Here is a 24098-nt window from a genome sequence, read left to right as displayed (position 1 = left end):
CGCAAACAGAGAATCTTCTCTCTATAACACTGTGAAACATTGTTTGCCAAATTAGCATAGGCTAAACTTAATCATTTGAATCAGAATGGAGATCTCAGTCTGGGTTTAAGTTGGTTCAGATTGACTGACAAAGATGTTTACTTCTGGCTTTAAAATGCATTTTGTTCAGATAGACAGAGGAAACACATTCCAAATGAACACCTGATGTATTTTCGTGATGGTTTTGTGATCTTTTTCTGATCTTTCGGTCTAATATTGTGAAATGAGCTCAATTTTAAAAGACACTGGACAATGTTAAATGAAACAAGGAGGAGCAGCAGCTTTCGTTTGCACTTTAATAGCTGCAAAACTATAGGAAACACAAACAAGAGTCCCTAAAGCATTGTAATGTATTTTTGTTACCATAAACAGAAAAATCCAAATAATGCCCCAAATAATTAACATGACAATATGACTAATGTTTGTGGTTTGAATATTTTAATTTGACTCAGTGCACTTTCTTTGACTTTGCAGATGCAATGGCCACTCCATCTCCAGCCAAGAGTATGGGCGACCCAGGCATCACGCCACTTTCCCCCACACACATACTGGTGAGCTCCGCTTTTTACTGCCAGCATGACGTCACCCATTACACTGAGCAAATGTCTGCGCGTGCAAATGTGTGCCTTAATGGATCATCTTATTTACACTGAGCTGCAATTACATGCAACAATTTAATGCCTGACATATGCTTGACAGCCCCTCTTACCATATCTCTCACTTTCTTTTTTTCTCCTTTTTTTCCTGTGTACAGAAGGACTCTGAGGAGAATGAGCCTCCCAGACACCACTTTGTGGTGGTGGTGGCCATCGACTTTGGCACCACCTCCAGCGGCTACGCGTATGCCTTCACTAAAGAGCCAGAGTGCATTCACACTATGAGGTGAGACAAAAGAGGCAGAGAGGGGGAGCGAAGAGACTGGGCATGGAGAAAAAAAAAAGAGATGAAATGGGGTTTAAACTAGGCTGGAATCTACAGACAATTACGTTGCTGTTTATGGGATCATTAGGGGTAGAAATGTAGTAAATAACCAGGTGCAAGCTAACTTGGTAAAGTAAATATATATTTTTAATTTATCTTTAATATATTCTTAAATAGATCTTTTAATATATATTTTAATTTCTTTTTTTACATATGATAGATAATCCCTCAAAAAATGCTTGCATGATTAAGTAATTAATTTAATTGTTTGTTTGTTTATGCAAATGATTTTTTTGGGAAATATCTGTTAAAAATGCATAAGATACATGTCTTGTATGACCGGCAGCTGCTCTCTTACCCTGACCTGACCGACTTGCTCATGTGATCTTTGACTCTAAGGTCAGTTCTTCCTGGTACCTGCTGGGCAGTTACCCACGTGTTTCCCGCCCAAAAGCAGGCGTGTAGACTTAATTTCGAGCATTTGACTTATTATCATAAGTTTGACAAATGATTTTGTTAAACAGCTCAAGCTCAACTATTGAGGCACTGTCATCACAATATATACTCACATATTTGAATAGAAATATAATAAGAATTGCTCGAATATTAATGGATGTATGAATAAATTTAAAGTTGGGGCTTTTCATTTAAACATGAAGGCCACCATTGCTTATACAGATAGATTTTGCTTTGTCTGACAAGCACTCTTGAAATTTAGTTGGCCACTGCTATCATATTCATATATGATCTTGATTTTGTGGAAAGCATAGTGGAGTGGGTGACAAAGGAAATGGATGAATTAAACTGAGACTACAGTATGTACTCTGTTTTTGAAAGGCTAGTGCATTCATTCTGCTTAATTTGAATTGTGGTTTTGACCGCTGCTACAGATTTGCTCACATTCACAACATAAATAGCCCAAGGCCTTTGAGATTATTTGAGTTGGACTGCTAGTCTAGTCCCTAAAGCTTTATGTAAACATAGCTTCCCTTGTACGAATGCACAAGCATCTTTTGCCAAATCTGTTTAGAGTCTAGAAGACAGCTGCTTTGAATTGGTTAATGGGAGATGAAAGGATCAACTTCCAGTCTGCCCCAGAGTCATTTTTTACATTTTGTTTACATAGATCCAATTTATTGAATCTAATAAGCTGAAACTGACTATTACAATGTCAACAACTGCAGACTGACTTGTATTTAAAGGGGTCCAATTATGCTTTTGAAATTTTCAGCTCCTATTAGTTTCTAATGTTGCCATTTTTAAACTTTTAGTTTTAGTTCTTAGTTTGTTTGTTTTTTCTGGAACGTACAATATTTCACAACTTATATACTGGTACACATGCAATTCTTTCCAAGTAGTTTACATTCAATGAAATGACTTACCTTTTTATTTTTTCTCAAATGTTATATAAAAGCAACAATATTATGCATGCTTTTATCTTAACTTTTTGTAGCTGATGAGAAAGAACTACTTTTTAAATTGATCAAATACAGCTTTTTATGCGTTTTATTTACTATAACTGTAGTTTAAAAAGAAAAGTTTTTCAAATACATACAATCGTTTTTTTTTGTTATTGCCTGAGTAGCCAAAGTAGAAACTGTAAAGGCTCCACCTTCATTTCAGAAAAGGTTGAGGAGCAGCTGGTCATTTAAAGATGCACACATATAGAGCATTATTGCTTCCGAGCAAAAAAGTATTTTTTAAAGTATGATAAAATAAATGGTTTGTAGGGTAGTTTTAGCTGGGGTTAAAGATTTGGGGGTTCTTAACTTATATCTTGATTTAAAATAAAAAGAAGGGACAAATTGCTAACTTGAAAATCTATTTTAAAACTATTTTGTAATGGGTCACTCTGATGAAGGCAAGTTTGCAAAAACACATAGGTGCGGTGCACACAAGGGCTATTTTTTAATTATAGCCATGTTATTAAGGCTTTTTAAGTTTTTTAACCACCCTTTGAGTGTATTGGACTGATTTTTATTTTTTTTTTGTAAGTCCTTATTGTAGTTTTGATTATACATTGCCTCTAAAATGCATACATTTTTGTGCTTTACATAACAAAATACCAAACCGAGCTGCAGTCAGATGAAATTTTTTTCCCAGAATTAACTTTTTACATTTTTAGATAAATTGCAATTTTTCCAACATTTCAAACAAATGACTACAGTTTCAAGAGTTCACACTTAGACATTGCTTGATAATAATAGCAGGTTTGGCATGCTGTCCCGGGAGAAAATCCTGAGCTCGAATATAATTGAGCACGAGTATAATTGAGTAAAATATAATTGAGGGTGTACGAGATTGGGTAGTTCTCAAGAGCTCCCCCTGGTAAAGGAGGAAAGGTGGAGATGGCGTGGTTGGGGGATTCTTCAAAAAAATGAAGATGAGTGAGTAATGCTAGTTGGGCTATTTATGGTGAGTTTTGAATAATCCAATTGGCCTACTAATGATTACTGATGAGAGACCAGCCGTAATTTAATCTATCTTCACATTACTGTGTGTGAAGTCAGTTTTCAACAATGGTAATTCTGCAATTCTAATGCTCTATGCAATTACAAACAGTAGTCTGTAGTCAGTCTACATGTTCTGTTTTGCTCTGAGGTTCTTCGTCCTGGAAGTAAAAGCCCATGAATATTTTAAATCCCTCTGTCTCTGTGTGATGCCCGTGCTGGTTTTATGACTGCCTCTGTAGGGATGATGATGATGATGATTATGATGATGATTAGTTAGGGTGAATGATATTGTAGGTCATCTTGGGTCAGTTCTATTCTATTAAGGAGTAAAGTTGAAAAGCTGAAATCATTTTGTAATTCCACCACATATCTGCACTATTGTCTCTCATATTGGTTGATTATCCCTTTGTTGCTAGGCGCTGGGAGGGCGGAGACCCAGGGGTGTCCAATCAGAAGACACCCACCACTATTCTACTGACCCCAGACAAAAAGTTCCACAGTTTTGGTTATGCAGCACGGGATTTTTACCATGACCTGGATCCTACTGAGTCTAAACAGTGGCTGTATCTGGAGAAGTTTAAAATGAAACTACACACCACTGCAGTAAGACACACTACTACTGTATTGATTTTTATATTAGTGTGGTACCCCAGGGGACTTTGTGTCCCAGCAAATACACACAGTAAGGGAATTATTTATCATAAATGAGTAGACATTGTGATTTCTTATGCTTATGAGTAATACCACAAGGCTAAATAAAAAAAATATAGCTTACTTCATAATTTAAGTAATGCAAAATAGGATACACCATTAGTAACATTATCATTAACAGTCAAAGCTTCAAGACGCTGAAATAATACTGCTAAAAGGTTGTCTAATTTATTAAACATAACACTTCTAAACTCTAATTTTATATGTGTGGAAATGCATTTTGATTGACATTTTCTTTTATTTCTGGTTTCTGAGAGCACTTATTGTCATTTTATCTTCAGAATCTGTCCATTGATACAGATCTGCATGCAGCCAATGGAAAAAAGGTGAAAGCTCTGGATATTTTTGCTTATGCCCTGGCCTTTTTTAAGGAGCAGGCTCTAAAGGTATGTCTTTGCACCATTAATTGAACTGAATGTTACTTTATTCAGAAAGTTTGGAGTCAGCAGGATATTTTCAGTTTGATTTTTAAAAAATCTCTTATGCTCACCCTCATTAACCCTCAGTAAAAACAATAATGTTGTGAAATATTATTACAATTTAGATTTTCTGTTTGAATATAATTTAAAAAGCCATTTGTTTTGATGGCAAAGCTACATTTTTAGCATTAATACTCCAGCCTTCAATCTTTCAGAAATTATTTTAATATGTTGAGTGGTTAAATGTCAAAATCGAAAATTTTTAGATAAATGGTAGGTTCAAAATAATAGAATAATAGCATTTATCTTTAAATAAATTTAACATTACAAAAGGTTTTAACTGTAACTGTCGATTACAGTTTTTTTCAGTTGCTAACAAGTGTTTGTCCAACCAGTTGTCACATTTTCAAATCTCTAAACATAATTAGCAAAGCATCTGTCTTTTGTGGCCATACCATGACACTCAATATGCAGTAAGTGAACACATTTCAACAATGCTTACATTTTCTTAACTGACAAGCTACAGTATACCTCTCAACAAAATCATGGATTGTTTTTGTAGTATTTACATATGCTACAAAAAATTAAAAAAAAACAAAATACCAAAAAAAAAAATTCCAAACCTTAGAGTATAAAAACCTCTGTTTCTGCAATGATATCAGTTCAAAAACAATATCAAAAATAGATCTCAGCTGCTAATAAACAAATAACTAAATAATTAACACACAGCTGATGTATGATGGGTAAACTGGGCCAACCACAGCTGATTCCAGTCTGGCTTAGACTAAGTGGAAGGGATTATTTTTTTCTATTGCATTTACACTTATACAGTAAAAGGATGACTTTGAGGAGTGATGTTGATGAAAACATGTGGCCTAACCCTGAAGATCGCAGATATCAGAAACAGCAATTTTGTGCTCTTTTTGAAAGATCTGGAATGCTTTTGAAAGTGAACATTACTGTACATGTGGACATACAGTTTCCAACCAAGAAATGTAGTGTCAAAACGGTAGATTTGTTTGCAAATACCTTTAAAACTGAAACATAAAAGTCTATACAGATTTTATAATGTCAGCAATAGCCAGTAATTTGAAATCTGGTGTACTTTTATTGACTGCATGTACCCTGTGAAGTGAAAACAAATGTTATTATTTGACAGCATCATTTAATTTTGAGGCAGATTTCCAGTGTTTTAGTAAAGTTGGTTTGTGCAGATAAAGATGTGTTCTGTTCTGAAATAAAGAGTTAAAACATGTTTAACTAAATGTATTTTTAAAAAGAAAATTATCCATTTGGCCAATTATGTTTTGTAGTTGTGAGTCTCTGTTAAGAGTTAAAGAGTTAAAAAAAGTATCTAAAGTTTGGGTTAGAGCTTGTTAGTGATTGAAAAAAAAACTGTAATTTAATGCATCCTAGCTGAATAAAAAGTGTATGTATTTTTATTTTACTGAAGAATCAATGCTGTTCCTTAAACTCTATTAATTTACATGGGATACAGGAGCTGAGTGACCAAGCAGGGGCAGAGTTTGATAATGCTGATGTCAGATGGGTCATCACTGTACCAGCCATCTGGAAGATGCCAGCCAAGCAGTTTATGAGAGAAGCAGCCTACAAGGTATAATCCTTCATAGCCACATATGCAGATAAAAAGCACGTCTCACTTTGATAAACGACCTGCTTTGTGTTTTGGAATTGGAGAGAGATCAGTTTGAAATGTGCTTAATGTGCTTTCAATTATTGTAATGACTTGAGGAGTTTCACACAAGTTTGAAAGATGGGTTGTGGGTGTTTTGAGGTTCTGCAGCACTGCTCTAGTGTGAGAAGGTAGTAAGAAAACTCATCTAGTTTTTTCCATCTTTCATTTTTTATTAGATGAGTGAAAAAATGTTCTTCTAAAATAGGAAATGGAGCGGTTCATCTAAAATAGGAATGAGACATACAGAAATGCAGGATGTAAATGATAGAAAGGAAAGGCAGAAGGATTAACGGAAAAGGAAAAGGAAAGACAGTTATCTCATCACTTAGATACAGACTGTTTGTCTGTTATCACTGTTTCTCACTGAAACACCTTAGAGACCCCATACATGAGACACTGTATCACTGTTTGTCGCTGTCACTATTTTAGTCATTGTGATTTTTGAGTATGGTGAGAGAATTTACTCAATTACTTACCCTTTGTTAAAAACCTATTTGAGATTTTTCTTCTGTTGAACACAAAATAAGATGCTGGTAGCTGGCATCCATTGACTTCCATAGTCATTTAATTTAATACTATGGAAGTCGATGGGTGCCAGCAGCCACCATACTTCAAAATGTAGCGTGTTGGCATATTGTGTTGCCTGGCCATATCTTGTGTCCAAGATGAATTTAACTCAAATTGGACAATAAACTATAAACAAAACAAAATATACATTTTGTGTTCAACAGAAGAAAGAAACTCAGAAATGTTTAGGCCGTACTCGCACTATGTACAGTTGCCTCGAACCGGGCCAAAGCATGCTTGTCCCCCCTCCCGTCTCCCCCGACGGCCTGCACTCACATTACAATCGGTCCTGGGCATGCTTACGTCATCGATGATGTGCTGGTGGTCAGAAGCGCTCTCCCTCAGCACAGTGGGGATTTCTTCAGTTATATCGTTTGGGATGCGGTGACACGCAGTCAGATCATCATAAAACCCTCATGCTGCAAGAAATAGGAGGTTTGCTGATGTTGCGCAGCTGTCGAGCAGTGAGGGGTTTGGGTATTTAATAAACTGCGGCAGTTTGCATTCACTGAACAGTAAGAATGATTAATAAATCCAAATGAAACAGTCCCTTAAAAGTCACGTCTCGCTTTCAGTTTTGGGCATACCGCGCCAAAGCCCAAGTGAACCATGCTCAGGCACACCTCTACCAACCGGACCAGGGCCGGCCAAGTGAACTGTGCCTGAGCCCGATTCAGCGCACTTACACTTCTCAAACGATCCGGGAATCGGGCCTGGGCACAGTTTGGATAGCATAGTGTGAGTAGGCCCTTAAAAACCATTTGAGTGAGAATAAACAATGAGGTAATTTTCAATTTTGAGTGAACTACCCCTTTAAAATGCAGTTTTGTCAATCTGATCACAAGTGGAGGAAGCTTTTACAAAGGGTCTAAAATGTTTTGAGCTTGTACACGTCGGACCTCTTCCAGAGCTAGTTTAAAACGCATCACATTGGATTGCTTTAACAGTGTTGCTTGCTATGGTATCTCGAGTTAAACAAAAAAAATGTGATATTAACAACCAAAGACCCTTCACTTGTTCACAATCTGATCAGATTAGAGAAAACAAAATATAAATAAGCACTAAGTAATGTTTTTATGTTGTCCAGGATGCATCAGCCCAGATTCCACCAATAATGTAATGCATTAAACAATTTGCTCAGTATTGGCACTTGTATTATTGCGGATTGTTTAAAATGCGGTTGTCTGAGGTTAATGCAAGTGCACAGAATATAAAGGCAATAGAAAGAGAAATAAGAGGTTGAGAAACAAAACCTAGGAAAAATTAAGGACTAAGCTATTTTTGCTGCTTAAATCAGTTATGTAATGTAATGTACTAATGTAATTAGGTAAAGCATAATTATGTAATTCATTATTTAAACATTAACAATAAAGATACTAATTTGCATGCATGGCAATGATCTTAACAATACAGAATGAAAAAAAAATCAAGGGCTGCTTTTTTTTTTTTTAAAGAGAGCGCGAGAAAGGGAGGAAGAGCAGGGTGTGGCTTTAGCTTTTCTCATCTCAGTCCAAAGCAAAGACAAAAATGAGGAGGGGAAACCAAGAGCAATTGAACTACACAGATGCACAATGAAAATAAAGGGAGAACAGCAGGAGAAACAAAGCAGAGAGTCAAACACCTGATATTTGCAGTGGGAATTCCTGCAAAGCTTGGCTTAGGTGTGTGTGTGTGTGTGTGTGTGTGTGTGTGTGTGTGTGTGTGTGTGTGTGTGTGTGTGTGTGTGTGTGTGTGTGTGTGTGTGTGTGTGTGTGTGTGTGTGTGTGTGTGTGTGTGTGTGTGTGTGTGTGTGTGTGTGTGTGTGTGTGTGTGTGTGTGTGTGTGTGTGTGTGTGTGTGTGTGCAGTGACTCAGCTCTCCGTCTGCAGGATTGAGAGAACAGAAAAGAGGACTATGAATTCCCTCCTCTTTTTTTTTTTTTGCTCACACTGTTGCGTCATAAATCAGTGAGTCCTGCGATGTACTCACTCATTGAAAAGAGTGCCACTGAGCACAGCATCTGTGTAATGGTTGTTTTCATTTTTACACTGCCCACTTGCATAGTATAAGATTGGTGGTCAATAAACTGTATGTGCCAGGCATTGTTAGATATTTTTTTTTACCCAGAAAGAAGGTTCATATATATTTTAGTTTTCTTTTTTATGTTCATTGTAACTTATGTTTTTTGTCATTTGGATTTAGTTTAATCCTAGTTGTCAATTTCCAATTAGGAATTGAATGCTTCAGCTTTAAATTATTGTGCTTTAATCCCCAGACTGCATTTAACATTTTTGTTATGGGGCATGTATCATGCTCATTTTGCCCAATCTCATATTAATCTTTAGTACTTGCGGAGTAGTACTACACATAATGTAGTACTGATGCTAAATTAATTCTGCTTCCCCACGATCGCTAGAACTGAGCCAGAGAAAGATGAGTGCATTGGTTGTAAAAGATCGATATTAATTTGTGTTTTAACTAAATAACATTTATTTTGGGTTGCAGACATCTGAATACACATATTCACTAGCAAAATACAACACTTCTGATTATGCATATTATGATCACATTTTATTTTGATGGTCCATTTGTTGAATTTAAGTTGCATTGCATCTAGTGTACATGCAAACTAATTCTCATTGGAAAAAAAGTAGACTTTTGGGTTATGGTTGGGGTTAGTGTAAGTTGACGTGTACTTGCAAAGTTTCTTATGATCATTTAAATGTCTGTTAAAGAAGCAGTATCAACAGATATTAAGCAGACAGTCAGCTAATACTCAAATAGACCATCAAAATAAAGTGTTACCCATATAATTCACAACAGATACACACAGTTTAGGTATCTAGAATGTTTATGCTATTCTTCAGCCAGTTAACATCATAATACTTTCATGTATTTTGTTGTAAATCTAGCAGCTCTAATCTTTCCGCTGCAGCGCAAAGGGGCTGTGGTGTGTCATGTCATAAACCAGTTGTGTCAACATGGAAATATTAAAGTGATGGATTCTAAATAACGGTCACATTCAAAACGTCATCTGCGGGGGTTAGCTGAAGTATTTGATTGCTTATGCTCTGACTGTTATGTGCACTGTACACTGTAAGTGTTTCACCCTTAATGTCAGCTAGAGCCATGGTCGAAAGAAGCTTTTCAAAACTATTGTTAACCCTGAAGTATAATTCTTTGACAAAGAAAACTCTGTAATATCTGTAAATAGTTTTTTTATGGCATCATATGACTTGTGATTTACACAAAGTAGTTTTTAGCTAACAATGATATTCCTCTCTGTGAACAATTAATTTATGAATTGCTGTAAAAATGAGTTTATTGTAATACTAATTAAATAACATGAATAAATGTTCACATTAGCCATTATGTATTTTAATTTGAATGTTTCATGTGTAAGCCTAGGTTTGAGAATCTGGTATTCAATGTTTTGTCATTGTGTTCTGCATTTATCTAGGCTGCTCTGGTTACTCGCGAGAATCCTGATCAGCTGATCATCGCTCTAGAACCAGAAGCTGCATCTATTTACTGCAGGAAGCTGCGCCTCCACCAAATGGTCGACCTGGGGAGCAAAACAGCCCTGAACGGTTACAGTCCGACTGACAATGCTGGGGTGGGAATGACCCAGGGTAAGACACAAATACTGTTTTTCACTGCATTTCAGTACAGGTAAAACACAAACATTCTGCTATGAGGATGAACAAAACTGGTCAACTCATGATTAAGATGTACTCTTTATAGCAATAGTTGAAAATTCTGCCTCAATAGGTTCCAAACCATTATGGGATGTTTTGTCTGTTGAAAGCAAAGTAATCTATTTTGAATTTTTTTCAAACCTCTATCCATTGACTTCCAGAGTAGGAAAAATATACTCTGCAAGTACCAAGCAAATCAATGGCTGTGGGTTTTCAACATTCCTCGAAAAGAGCGGAAGAACAGGTTTTGAACAAATGAGTTTGACAATTTAATTTAAAGTTTAATTTATGGTTAAACTATCACCTAATATATTTGTTGAGGATAATGCTGTTCATGTGTTTTGATGCCATTAACCTATGGCTAATGATTCTTCTTCAAGTTTTGGCATATTGTGTACGAAGTGACTTAATAGCTTCCATAAGTTTCTAAAACAATGTTTTATGCTGAAATGTAAAGCAGCAAAGCAGCTTAACTTCCAGTGAAATGAGGATTCCTCCTAAACTAATGCTGCAGGACTCCTGCAGTCCAAAATGCCTATTAAACCCTCACTGCAGTGCAGGAGAAGGTGATGATGCAAGCAGAAATCAGCAGGAGGGACGGATGGAGCAAGGGAGAGATTAATGTTTTTTAATCTAAGCTCATTTTAGATGTGCAGTATATCTTTATGTGGCCTTTATTTCTTCTTGTGAACTTGGCATAACAAAATAGTTGGTATATAAAGACATACATAGAAGACAATGTTTCAGATAATGAAATTAATACTTTTATTCAGCAAGGACGCATTCAATTGACGCCAGTTTGTTTATTTGCTTTTTAAAAATAAAAAGTATTGTACTCTTGGGGAGCTGAAGAAGCTTCTTACACACCCCAAAATTTTGAACAGTCACATATTTACTACCATGCATGAACACACAGATGCCATCTTGTGGTATTTCAACTATGGGCACTTTTGCTCTGCCAGCAGTTGATAATGAAATTGTAACTAATTGTTCAATTTTAAAAATGAAATGTAACTTTTCTTTCATTATTATAACTTAAAATATATATAATTTACTTTTTATTTACTTTGCAATGAAATTAAAGGTGCAGTAGGTGATTGTCTTCAAAACATGTTTTGTTTTGCTGGTTGAAAGTCTCTTTACATTCCAATAGTAAAGATTAAATTAAATGATCTAAATGTATTTGTATGTATTTTTATATTCTGGGTAAGGAATAAAACAAAAAAAATGTCCAATTAACTATTGTCCTCCCAACAATTCCCATTATTCTAATAAGTAGCCTAAACTGTCTGTCAATAAATGTATATATGTACAACGCACATCTCTGTTTACACAGATCCGCCATTTGTGCATACACACATGCAAGTGCCCCGCATGTTCATGTTAAGACGAGACAATCACAGCGGTAAAATGAAATACTGAATTAAAACCTCAAAACGTCAAAATCTTGAATCAATATTGGAGTTAGTTTTGCACACTGGAGGAAGGACAACACCATTGCTAAAGTATTTCTTTTAGACAGGTAATGTTATGTTTTATAATTATTTCAGTCAGGCAAAGCTGATGTAGATTGTGTTGTGTTATGAATGGGTTATATGCACACAAGTGTTGTTCAGCCACTGAAATCAACTGGTGGATTGATGTGACTTTTCAATTTCATAAGGAACCTTTGAGAGCATCGATGATGTAGATTTTTATTTAGTTTAACAACAAAACACAAGTAAATAGCGTTATTACGCTTAGCCCGCTTTAGTTGGTTAAGTTAAGCAACTTAAGTTGGTTTTATATTCACATTGGTTCTTTTTTGAACAATGACAACCTGTGACTCGCTCCCTATATTGTTTTTCATGCTACTCTGAATATTCGATCTGAAATAGCATGTTGTGTGGCTTAGTAATAAGTGTAACTCCTGCACCCCGCCAGGCAACCACTAAGCATACAGTAGTCGCTTCAGGATAACACGCATGAGAAAGGGAGACCATTATGTAGTTTTACTTGCTACACAACTGAAAACATGCTAGATATAATACAGTTTTTCATTCAGAACTGCAGTATTATATAGTACTCTAAAGTTTTCTAACTGGCGAATGACATAAATGTCATCTTAAATATCCGCGCACTCGTGTTTTAGGAGGCATTGCTTTGGACGGCAGGGGAGGAACTGTGTTTCAAAGATATTACACTAACCTGTTAGCATTTTGACAGATCAGCTTCTGCACCTTTAACTTTAACATGATAGATTAGCAAATACATTTTACTTGATCAAAACCAAAGGTCATTGGTGCCCATAGTTGAAGAAACACCTCTGTTAGATTCCACAGTAAGTATGCTGTGAATATTTCTGTTTTTGATCAGGCAGAGTGCATCATTTACACTTGTTTTTCTCCTTCAGCCGCTGCTCTAACAGCAACACAGAAACACTCTCTTTATCCTCTGTTCATTCCAGTTCACCTCCATTGCCCTGCTCATGTTATTTTTATAGACTGTCAGCACCGCATGCACACACACACATGGTTTGCATTTTATTAACAATGCAATTGTACATGAGTAAGTACTAAATAGCATTTTAATGACTTGTTTGTAGAAGTGAAATGTCATTTTTCATGTTCATCCAGAAGGTAACAGACTTTGCTATATGGTGATGCCAGCATGAGAAACAGCTTTGGCAAATTCACAATCCCTGTCTTACAAATGACCTCCCTCACTCTCTCGATCTCTTTCGTTTCATTGAAGTTTGCATGCACATTTAATCAAAATCATGCGATTGTTTTAGATCATGCCTAGCATTTCCTTTGGAAAGAAAACATTTTTAATTACAACAAAAAATGTCAACAATGTGTCAACGAATTATTTGCACAATGAATCACATTTGTTGTGAATTGCATCATTGGTTAAGATCAGCAAGGAAGAATCTCTCATTGTTTTTAAAGAATTTTGGTCAGCATTTAAGAATGATATGAATGCGTTCAGTCCATTATGTGTCTTAAACAATTAAAATACAACTACGACTTGTGTGCATGCAATGACCTTAGTCTGATGACAACAGCAAGCATATCTGCACATACTAAAGCAGTGACTGGAAAAAAAATGCTGATTTAGTACCTTTTAAGTTGAAAGATAATAGCAGAACTTTAAAGTAATAGCACTGTGATTGGTAGAAGTTAAATATAACTCATAAAAAGGCAAATGTGCAAGTGAGAGAGAGAAGAAGAATGAAGCACAAAAGCAGTAGTGTTTATTGATTATTTTAGCAGCAGTGGTATCTGTGCTCTGATATTCATTATATGTGATATTGAATGGCAGGCATTGAATGTGTGGTTAGTTTTAGTTGTCAGTGACACAGGAGGGGATTGTCTTGTGAAGCACACAGAGGATCTTTCTATCTGAAAATCCCTGAAATACTTCATCACTGAAGACCAGAGATACACAGAAGGGACATTTAGCAGAATTGATGGAGTATCTGAATGCATTTTTTTAAATTATTGTTATTATTTGTTTGGGTCAGTTTTATTTGTGCAGGTGATATTTATACATCACATGAAGCTGAATAAATAAACAATACATTTATATTTTTCGGATGTGGTGGGATATTTGGCCACGATAATATTACTTGAAAATCTGGAATCTGGAGAAAATGCTGTTGAAATGAAGTGCTTAGCAAAGCACATTACTCATAAATTGGGTTTTGATATAGTAACTGTGTGACATTTTTTAAATGTTCATGCAACCTGATCTTTACTATTCTAATTACTTTTGGCTCAAAATAATAATTATAATAAGAGTAATAATTACCCAATAATGACCCATACAATGTATTTTTGTCTATTGATAAAATATAATCGTGCAACGTAAGATGTTTTGTGGTCCAGGGTCACATTAATGTGTTTGAAAGAATTATTTTACACTCAAAAAATGACATTTGCGGTTTGTTCAAACTACTCATTTAAAAGAAGCTGAAACAACACAATTATTAAGATTTGTTTGGGACAACTTATTTATGTTCAATCCACTTAAATTCGTGAAAAAACTAAGCTAACTTTATTTCTTTATGTTGTCCCAACTCAAATCGATTGTGTATAACCCAGCACATTTACCAAGTGTATGCTTAACAAGGCTCCTTTGTTTGATGAAAAATACAAACCATTTAAAACTGAATGTTATTTTGGGATTTTCATATATTTTAAGGAGAATTTTTCAATGTTGTGTGATCTTTCAGGAATCATTCAAATGGGACGATTAACTGCTTAATATTCAGTGCTTATTACAATCCATACCTTAATTTCATATTGGGCCAAACTTGCATTATTGAAAAAGTGTGTGTGTGTGTGTGTGTGTGTGTGTGTGTGTGTGTGTGTGTGTGTGTGTGTGTGTGTGTGTGTGTGTGTGTGTGTGTGTGTGTGTGTGTGTGTGTGTGTGTGTGTGTGTGTGTGTGTGTGTGTGTGTGTGTGTGTGTGTGTGTGTGTGTGTGTGTGTGTGTGTGTGTGTGTGTGTATGTGTGTGTATGTGTGTGTGCGTGTGTGTGTGTGTGTGTGTGTATATATATATATACACAGTTGAAGTCAGAATTATTAGCCCCCCTAAATTATTAGCGCCCCTGTTTATTTTTTCCCCAATTTCTGTTTAACAGAGGGAAGATTGTTTCAGCACACTTCTAAGCATAATAGTTTAATAACTCATTTCTAATAACTGATTAATTGTATCTTTGCCATGGTGACAGTAAATAATATTTGACTAGATATTTTTCAAGACACTTCTAAACAGCTTAATGTGACATTTAAAGGCTTAACTGGGTTAATAAGGTGAACTAGGCAGGTTAGGGTAATTAGGCAAGTTATTGTATAATGATGGTTTGTTCTGTAGATTTATCGAAAAAAAATTGCTTAAAGGGGCTAATAATTTTGTCCCAAAAATGTTATTTAAAAAATTAATAACTACCTTCATTGTAGCCAAAATGAAACAAATTAGACTTTCTCTAGAAGAAAAAATATTCTCAAACATACTGTGAAAATTTCCTTGCTCTGTTAAAAATCATTTGGGAAATATTTAAAAGAGAAAAAAAAAATCAAAAGGGGGCTAATAATTCTGACTTCAACTGTATGTGTGTGTGTGTGTGTGTGTGTGTGTGTGTGTGTGTGTGTGTGTGTGTGTGTGTGTGTGTGTGTGTGTGTGTGTGTGTGTGTATATATATATATATGTTTAGCATTTATCTATTATGATATCCTTTTTGCTTTGTGCTAAAATAGTGCTGGCTATGAACTGTCATTTTGGTTACATGATACAATTCTGGAAATTGAGTACTTGTTATTAGATTGTATTTTTAAATTCTATTAATCAGGTTACAGTTCCTTAGTATTTTTATGAAACAATGATACCTTTTTTTAAGGATTAATGAATAAATACAAAGTAGTTAAAAAGAAATCCTTTGTAACATTAACACTGTTTGTAAAGTTGCTTTTTGATCACATTATTGCATCCTTATTGAATAAAGGTATTGCTTTTCTTATAAATTAAATAGTACCCATCTCAGAAATGTTAAAAAATAATATACATTTTATGGATTGATCCATTATTTAAGAAGCAACAGAAATCTAATATTCATCAGAACTAAATAATGTTCCCACAAAAAAAGACTGTGTTTTCCCCAGTTAACAAGTAGTGAATTTGCTTTTAGGGTGGTTACAGGACTTTCTGACATGGTCATTTACTGAAAAAAATGTCTGCTGCTCTAATTCATTGTTTTGTGTGGCTAAGGGAAATGTCAATCTGACATCAGTCTCCATGCGGTCACTCTCTTTCTCTCTTTCAGAGCTTTTAAACTTCCTGTTTGGCAATGTTTACAACTGGTGAAATGGCCATTATCCTCTGACGTCATCAGACCAACTGGCCTTTATCAGAGCAGGCCGATCTCAAATGAACAGAGACTTTAGCATTCCAGTTACAGTCAGGAAGTTCATGAAAAAGAGAGGAAGTCTTTCAGTGGAATATTTATAGAAAATGAACTGCATATTTAAGCCCTTCTGGATTAACCTCTGTGTTTAGAAATTCTACGTTAGCTTTCTAGCTGAAGGTTTATCTATTTGAAATGAATGTAAATTTTGCAAGGATATTATTGTGCATATGAGGTTGATGATAGCTTATTTAAATTAATTTTGAGTATCACAGGAATGTCATGCACAAAGATTTGTTAAAGGATATACAGTATTCCCTAACATTTGGTGCTGTGATTCTAATTGTACATGCTCATGTTTTATATTTTTAGATTATTTTTATTTGTTTATTTATTATTTTTTGTTTATTATTTAATTTTTTAATGAGTTAATAAATTAATATATTTTTAATAATGTTTTTTTTTTAGATAATATGACTATTTTTATTGCTTATTGCCCAGCATTAGAGATTTTTATGTACTTCATATGTAATTAGATATTTATTATGGCTTAATTAATTAGACTACGTTAAAATATAACAATAGCATTAATAAAAATAATCATAATAATTGTACTTTTACAAAATTGTATAGAAAATACAAAACTTTGTTCAGGTGCAATATGAAAATGTTTGTGACCAATCTTTTAAAATATAAGATTCAAATACAATAAGAGAAATTACAACTTTGCTCCTTTTCCTGGTATTAAATCTTACATTCCATCAGAATTTTTTCCAGCAGCTTAAAGAAGCCACATTCAGCCCATGTTCCTTTCTCATCCTGTCGCCTTGCCTAAAGATCTGCCACACCCAAATACACAGACACAGAAATTGAGCTTCACGCGGCATTCCCTCTCACACACACTCCTGTCTCTCTCTGTTAACAACCAGCTAAGGAGCATGTGCGCCGTAACCGACAGAGCCGCACCTTTCTGGTGGAGAATGTCATAGGAGAGCTCTGGTCTGAACTCGCTGAAGGTAGAGTCTGCCTCTTCTCACACACACACTTCTGTCTTGTAGTGTTTTGCTCCTGCTGTTTCTAATGCTGCTGTCATGGGGTAGGAGGTCTAAAGCTCACAGGAAGGATGCACAATAGTCTCAAACCACCAGAACTGTCAATTCTATTCCAAAATGTTAATTTTGGCCAAACGGCTACCCACATAGATAAAGACTGACAGAAGTGATCATTTACAAACTGACTTGTTTTAATGCATAGTTACACCTAGAATGGATTCAAAAGAGCTGGTTTCAAATTTAAGTCTGTCTAAATACTGATTATTTAGCAAATTTATTTGTCAACAAAATTGGGAGTTGATGATCTTATCAATAACTGCTGTTGCCATTTATGTGCGGTAAATGGAGTGTGCAGTGTGTGTGAATGGATCTTGGGTGGTTCTTAAATGTGTTGACTAAGGCTGTGCATCCTAACTGAGATGTTGAGGAATACGCTTAGTTTCAAATCGCTTTGACTTATTCTGCTGTCTGAATCAACTATCGGTACTGCCTCAGCACACTTTGCCTATTCATCACTGCTGGAATAACACACACGCAGATTAATGCTCTATAAAGTCATTTAGGTTTTTAAGAGAGAAAAGTTCACCCAAAAATGAAAATTTTCAACCTTCAAAGCATACAGGATAAAGTTTTTTTTTCTTTCTTCTGTAGAACATCAAAGGTGCTGTACATAAGTATTGACTCATCTTAAAGGGCCAGGAAACCCCCCTCTTTTGGTTCAAGTCTACCTCTGAATTTTTTTTAAATGCTCTGAGATGGGCGTGGAGCACTGCGAGCAGAGGGAGGAGTAGGCGTGGCTGGCAGAGCAGGGAAAAAGAGGGGAGTGAAATGAACAACTATTGTCAGTTGGCTCACAACATGAGACACAAACACAAAAGGACATCCATAATTTTATAGTTTACAAAGTTAAAATGCAAAGAAATAAACAGTAAGTAGTTTAATGTCCTGCTTTGTTTGTTATTCGTAATTTCATATACACACAACCGCAATTTGTTATATAATTTTAAAGATAATCGTGTTTATATAAACACTATAAATGAGAAGGACTTTTCTTTTCTAAGGTCCAACCATTAGCCCTGCCGATAATCCGGAGGATTTTAAACATAGGCAAGCACAGCTGCACAGATATACTGTAGGCAATGTGTCTGAATGGTAACAAACTCAATTGATAAAGTACAAAGTCCATCATTCTCTAATTCTCGTACAGCTCTCCCGACCAAAAATGCTCGCTACTAACCAACAGCTTTGCTGTATTAGTCAGAAAATCGCATGGAAAAAACATGCAACAAACCCTGTGGATCATGGAAACAAACACACATGACCCATGCCGTTCACGTAGGTGGTCTTACAGCTTGGCAGGCCTGCCTTGACTTCAGACAACACATGATCTCATGAATAATTAAGAAGCAGGGTCTTCTCATAGGATACAAAATCTCCGCTATGAAAAATAATGAGAAACTGACGCATCATAACTCCACTATGGCAGATTCGCGATATGTCACATATTTTGATCCCGCCCCAAAAATTATATTAAAGCCGGAAGATGAAATTAGCTAACAAAAGCTCAAAATGATCCAGTTTTCCCCACATTTAAAGCTGACAGGTGCTAACGCTGTCTTAATTGATGCTAAACACACACAAATCTGTTAAAATTTCAAAAATATTACTCCAAGGTGTCTTGAACCTTTAAACATAAAAAAAAAAAACATCAGTGAGCATGCTAAATGAAAGTTTGTTTGGAAGCTATTTTAAAGTCAGTTATTCTGCTTTAAAAATGTGCGTTCCATGTCGGAATGTCTGTCTGTGTTTTGGTCTAACTCCGCCCAATGCCAGTTTATCCAATTAGATGTCGGCCCCCTGGGCTACCTTGAAAACCAGCATTTTTCATTAGTTAGAATGGCTGCCTTAATATATGCTGGCGCAGCAGAAAATGTGAACTATATAGCAGCCTCTGAAATGAGACGCAGATTCAGAGTTATGAAAATCCACATGAGGTGTTTTTTAAATAGCAAATAATGTAAATTTTACAAATGTAAACATTAGCTGAGCAGCTTAAACTGTAAGGCTTGATTGTCAGGCACACGCGCTCCTGTTAATGGTGTCATCAATCTGGCAACCTGCGTTTGTTTTTGGGTGAACTTTTTTTAAATAAGCAGGGATTTCAAACAGTTTGTAAACAATATACACAACATGCACAGAACCTTAATTCTGACAGCCTCATACTGAGTTTCCAGCCAGTGATTCCTGAATGTAGGTCACTGTTCCCTTGACAAAAGCGCTTGGCGTATCTGTCAGAGTCACTTCCATCCAACATCTGCTCCCAGTTCCTGAAAAAGTGTCAAATGTCAGCAGACGAGATCTGTCCTTATGACTTTGTTTGTGCCGGTCGTTCCTCAAATGATGTTTCTGTCACTCTCCAGGTGATCGTTATGTGGTGGTGGATTGTGGAGGAGGAACAGTGGATCTCACTGTACATCAGATCCGGCTGCCGGAGGGACACTTGAAGGAGCTTTACAAAGCTTCAGGTACAGGCCATAACTTTGGAGATTCACATTTTGATTTGATTGATTTTTTTTTATACACAGTTTAATAGATATACGAGGAGCCATGAAATGCAAGGTCTAATCCATAGGCTGTGCAGTTATTTATAATGTAACATTTTTCATTCTTTTCAAAATATTTCTCAAGTGATGTTTAACAGAGACACTTTTCATAATTTTAACTACTTTTGAGTCATTCCTTTCTCTTCTTCTTTTTTCTTTGCCATGATAGCAGCACATAATATTTTACTTACTGAAATAATATTTTACTTTTACTATTGTAAAAGTTGTATTATATATATATGTATATATATATGTATATATATATATATATATATATATATATATATATATATATATATATATATATATATATATATATATATATATATATATATATATATATATATATATATATATATATATATATACTGCAAGATACCAGTATTCAGCTTTTTCAAGATTTAAATGATTAATTAGGTTAGTTACAGTGTGTTTACTTGGTAAGTAATTATAAGTCATTAGACAACAGTGGTTTGTTTTATGGCTAAATTATATAATATTTTTGTTGCTTAATTTAGAGCTGGGTCGATAAAAGATATTATATCAAATCACAATAAAATTTATGTCAATAACAGTTATGAGCTCTGGACTTTTTTTACTCTGTATTGATCTAAGAGCCAATCACACAGTGGAAATGTACAACAATGAGAATCTAATGTTAATATTAGAGATATACTGAATTATCTGCCCCAGGAAATTTATCCGTCAAAAAAATGTTATGTCATTCAATGGACGTTCTAATTTTTCTGGCTTCAGTCATTGTTGAGATACTCTTTTATATCTGGAACCATTAACAACTTATATTAAATTATATATTGTCATTGTTCAATATGGAAAATAAATATTGAGATTACATTTTTGCCATATCGCCCTGCCCTAGCTTAATTATATAACTAAATAAAAAATTTTGCAAGGGGGCTAATACTACTGACTTTAATTTTTTTTTTATTGGAAAAACTTTCTTTATTCCAGCCAAACTTTTAGAAATTATTGGAATTTCTTGTGAACACATCCTCGCTCTTTTAAACAACACTTTAAACCTTTAAACAAGTATAATTTTTTTACATAAGGGCTAATAATTTGGACTTTAACTGTAAATCCACCTTTTTTCTATGCCCCTGGCTGCTTTGCATGAATTATGGGAGTAATTTCCATTAAACTTTATACAATCAGTGAAATTAAGTGTTAATTAAGTTTTACAACTGGGCATAATGAGGTTGCTTTATTCTCACAGTTTATCCTTCAAATATGAAAACTTAATAGAAAAATATGGAAACTTATTAGAATAAACAAATTACTTTCAAGATCATGAATAACTGATATACATGAAAATACATGAACAACCACTGGAATACTAAAAGAAAAACAATCTGAAGTAGAAAAATACAGTGCTACTAATGGCACGTTAAAATACTAAGCGTATTGTGCCGGCAGCTAATGCCCACTGAAGCTAACCAGGGCTGTGCCCAGTCAGTACCTGGATGGGAGAACACATGGGAAAGTTAGGTTGTTGCAGGAAGTGGTGTTAGTGAGACCAGTAGTGTGCTCAACCTGCAGTCTGTGTGAGTCCTAATGCCCTGGTATAGTAAAGGGGACTCTATACTCCTCAGTGAGTGCCGTCTTTCGGATGAGACGTTAAACTGAGGTCTTAATTCTCTGTGGTCGTTAAAACTCCCAGGATATCCTTCAAAAAAGAGTAGTGGTTTTACCCTGGCATCCTGGCCTTTGTCCATCATGGTCTCCTAACTATCCCCATGCCATAATTGGCTTTATCACTCTGTCTCCTCTCCACCAATCAGCTGGTGTGTGGTGTGCCCTCTGGCACAATATGGCTGCCGTCGCATCATCCAGGCTGATACTGCACACTGATGCTGGATAAAGAGATTATTTTTATTATTATTATTATTATTATTATTATTATTATTATTATTATTATTATTATTATTATTATTATTATTATTATTATTATTTTTAAAGTTATTTTCTTGATCAATAAAAATAAAGCCCAAAATCAAACTCGCCTGTCAATTATTTTTCAGCATGTGTGTATATATAGTATCAGTAGCACAGCTTTATTATTTGATTTGTTTCACTTCTTTTAAATGGAAGTACTCCAACTCAGAAGGGCTACCCATAATTTAAAAAGCAGTAGTCATGTGTGGAAATAGGTAAATGGACAATAAAACAAGCACAAACAAACAAGCATGAATGTAATAAGATTGTGAAAGCCTGAAAAGTACATGACAGTATATAATAAACTAAAACAATAATAATAGTTTAAATATTTAAGTGAACAGAAGCTGTAATTCTGACATGTCATTATTCTCAGTCACATTCATTTTCATATTTCCTTCCTCTTCACAGGAGGTCCATATGGCTCTATTGGTATAGATTATGAATTTGAGAAGCTCCTTTGTAAGATATTCGGGCAGGATTTCATCGACCAGTTTAAGATCAAGCGTCCGGCCGCCTGGGTGGATCTGATGATTGCATTTGAATCCCGTAAAAGGGCCGCAACTCCTGACCGAAGCAATCCTCTGAATATTAACCTGCCCTTCTCTTTCATCGACTACTACAAGAAGTTCAGGGGACACAGTGTGGAGCACGCGCTGAGAAAGAGCAAGTGAGTGTCAAAAATACAGGCAGAAATCCCCTTTTATCACAGTCCAGTCAAGCTGCACCATATGCAGATTACTTATATGATCTACCCACCTTCATGTTTCTGTCAACAATACAGAAGAGAAACAATTTGTGCTCATCAATCAAACAAAACTATCATACCAAAGAGGAGTTTAATATGACAGACAATGAATTGATGGTATTTATACATTTATTGACTAAGGTGTAATGTTTTTACATACATGTTCTCAACTGACATAAAATCATTAACGTTTCTTGCAAATATTTATTTGAAAATGTTACATAATGTAAGTACTGTAAGTTTTTTAGTTAGATGGATGGAGAGTTGAATGGATAGTTAAATGGATAGAGGATAAAGATATGGATTTCCACATTTTTTTATGTTACAGTCTTAAGGCCCCTGCACACAGAGATGTTTTTTGCTCGCCTTTTTTTAGTCGACATTTAACGTCTCATGACTAAATAAATGGCATCAATGTGATCGTGCACAACAACGCGCAAAACGGCATGCACAAAAGCGTCATTTAAAAAAAAACGCCTAATGCTGGTTTTTTTGTTTTGTCAAAACCTTCTCCACCAATCTGATTGGCACTTTTGTTCTTGTTCACGGAGCTGCTAAAGTTACAGTAAACAGCATTTGGAGGCGATCAAGTGCAAAACTGTCAATACGAGCAAAGATTGAAGAAGATGCCCAGAGGCGATATGAACATTGGAGCTGCTTATTGCTCGGGTGAAAAATAATTATTTCTTCATCGTTAGAGCTGGAGCTGCTGCTTGAATCATCAATGCTTGTTCGAGTCACCAGTAACTTTAACAAGTGTGTGAACTTCCATTCTTCCTCTTCTTCTGTTTTATAAGCGGGCTGTCAGAAGCTTAAAGTTGTGTAGCGCCATCTAACATCAAGGAGTGATTTTTGCATACTCATCTGCTTGACGCCAGTGAAAATCGCTTGGGTTTGAATATGGAAAAGCGTCTCGTAAAACACTGACGATAAACGCAAACGAAAATCGTCTCGGTGTGTAGGAGCCTTTATTCCAAAAGGATTAAATTATTTCCTTAAAACTCTACACACAATAATGACAATGTGAAAAAGATGTCTTGAAATTGTTACAAATTTATTAAAAATAAAAAAAACTGAAAAATAACATGTACATAAGTATTTATGGTCTTTGCCGTGAAGCTCTAAATTGAGCTCAGGTACATTCTGTTTCCACTGATCATTCTTGAGATGTTTCAGCAGCTTCACCTGAGTTCACCTGTGGTAAATTCAGTTGACTGGACATGATTTAAAAAGGCATACACCTGTTTATATAAGGTCCCAGGGTTGACAGTGCATGTCAAAGCACAAACCAAGCATGAAGACAAAGGAATTGACTGTAGACCTCCGAGACAGAATTGTCTCGAGGCAGAAGGCTGGGGAAGATTACAGAAAAA

At 35.3% G+C, this 24098-nt stretch overlaps 2 protein-coding genes across 7 annotated transcripts in view; one reads left to right on the top strand and one right to left on the bottom strand.

The window, feature by feature from the left end:
• The window catches only part of LOC141378555 (uncharacterized), an 876211-nt gene that overhangs the window by 111603 nt on the left and 740510 nt on the right, over positions 1–24098 (bottom strand). The gene's annotated exons all lie outside the window — the stretch shown is intronic.
• Positions 1–24098, top strand: part of hspa12a (heat shock protein 12A) — a 59643-nt gene that overhangs the window by 24980 nt on the left and 10565 nt on the right. For 4 of the 6 annotated variants that reach the window (XM_073927509.1, XM_073927510.1, NM_001430855.1 and 1 more), the window contains 9 exon segments: positions 514–590; positions 794–921; positions 3830–4016; positions 4406–4510; positions 6042–6158; positions 10245–10416; positions 17299–17385; positions 19842–19946; positions 22389–22647. In XM_073927509.1, coding sequence (XP_073783610.1) covers positions 514–590; positions 794–921; positions 3830–4016; positions 4406–4510; positions 6042–6158; positions 10245–10416; positions 17299–17385; positions 19842–19946; positions 22389–22647 — 1237 coding nt within the window. 6 annotated transcript variants of the gene reach the window in all.

The sequence above is a fragment of the Danio rerio genome, chromosome 17, assembly GCF_049306965.1.
Source record: "Danio rerio strain Tuebingen ecotype United States chromosome 17, GRCz12tu, whole genome shotgun sequence".
Taxonomy (NCBI): Eukaryota; Metazoa; Chordata; class Actinopteri; order Cypriniformes; family Danionidae; genus Danio; species Danio rerio.
This window is presented reverse-complemented; position numbering and strand designations above follow the sequence as displayed.